The sequence below is a fragment of the Corylus avellana genome, chromosome ca11 (assembly GCF_901000735.1).
Source record: "Corylus avellana chromosome ca11, CavTom2PMs-1.0".
Lineage (NCBI taxonomy): Eukaryota > Viridiplantae > Streptophyta > Magnoliopsida > Fagales > Betulaceae > Corylus > Corylus avellana.
The window spans coordinates 18541504-18542830 of NC_081551.1; the positions used below are offsets into that span (position 1 = coordinate 18541504).

At 33.7% G+C, this 1327-nt stretch overlaps 1 protein-coding gene across 1 annotated transcript in view; it reads right to left on the reverse strand.

The window, feature by feature from the left end:
* Nucleotides 1–1327, reverse strand: part of LOC132166555 (aldehyde dehydrogenase family 2 member C4-like) — an 8021-nt gene extending 6694 nt beyond the window's left edge. Inside the window, exons 1-2 of the mRNA XM_059577393.1 lie at nucleotides 1190–1327; nucleotides 22–164 (exon numbers count right to left, since the gene is read on the reverse strand). Of these exons, the coding sequence (XP_059433376.1) occupies nucleotides 22–164; nucleotides 1190–1292 (246 nt within the window). The 5' untranslated portion in view covers nucleotides 1293–1327. The remainder of the gene's footprint in view (nucleotides 1–21; nucleotides 165–1189) is intronic.

Consider the following 1327-nt stretch of genomic DNA (forward strand, 5'->3'; position numbering starts at 1 on the left):
AGAGAGATCGAGTCTACATACAGAGCCCGGCAAGCGAGGCCATGGACCATGGTCAAATGCATCACGAGCCGCCTTGACAGCTAAGTCAATATCTTCTTCGTCTCCTTCGGCAATTCTCGCTATCACATCTCCTGTTCTTGGATCTATTGTCTCGAAAGTTTTCCCTATTTATTTATTAAATTAAATGTTTAGAAAATTTACGGTACCCCAAAATTTGATAAATTAGTCTAAAAATAACTTTGATGCATCGGTAACTCAGCTGCCGGCCTTAAAAAATGCCGGCTTTCATTAAACTAATAGAATGATAAGAAATCACCACGTAAGACAACATGGATTTGATCTCTTAGAATTCTTTTTAAATTTTAGCCGTCTATTTCATCTAAGCATTTAAAATAAGTAATGTTTCAGAGCTACCTTATTAAATTTCAGTTGCCACTTAGTAGTTTTCTCATTAGATTTTGAAACATGACTTATTTTAGACTTTAAGATAAAATGGACGACTGATATTTATGAATTTGAGAATCTCAAATTTAATAAAAATTCTAGACAATCTCAATTCCGACAACATTGACAGACAAACAGAACATATTTCAAATTAGTAGGAGAAAACTTTATTAAATCAAAATATATTGTGAGAGGTAAAGTTGACTTAATCTCATTCCTTCCTAATTTGTCACGCATGTGATCGCTCTATCTCTACGCCTACCTTAATTAATTATGTCATAAATTTGTTAATTAAAAAGCAGTAGTTTTCTATGAATACAAAAGGTTATTTGTTTAGAGACTTTTTGGAATTAAAAATAATAATATTAATAAGATGCAAATATATATAAATAACAGCCAATAATAGGTAGGGTTCTTCGCGGAGTTAAGGTGAGCAATAATATTGGTAGATGAAGATCGATGTATGAGTCCCCGATACCCTTTAATTCGGAGAGAAAAAAACTGCAACTAGTTTGGAGAACGTTAAAAATGTTTCAACTACATCATTAATGAGTTTCACGAGAAAGAGGTCATCATCATCATCATCCTTTTCCTTTTCTTTTTCCCCGGAAATTCTTTTAACCAAAGCTCTTTGGGGGTGGAACAATTACAATATTTGAAGTTACGTAGTCTACATATCTTAAATCATAAACTGAAAGTCTATATATATGAAGGAACTAAAAGGATGTAGAGATGAGTTGAAAACCTGAAATGGAATCAACAAATTCTCCATTGATGAAAAGCTTGGTGAACTTGATCGTCGGGATCTTCACGGAAGAGACTATGCTGTCATCGCAGTGACTCCCCATCTCTGTCTTTCTCTCTCTATTTTTCTCCCTCACGT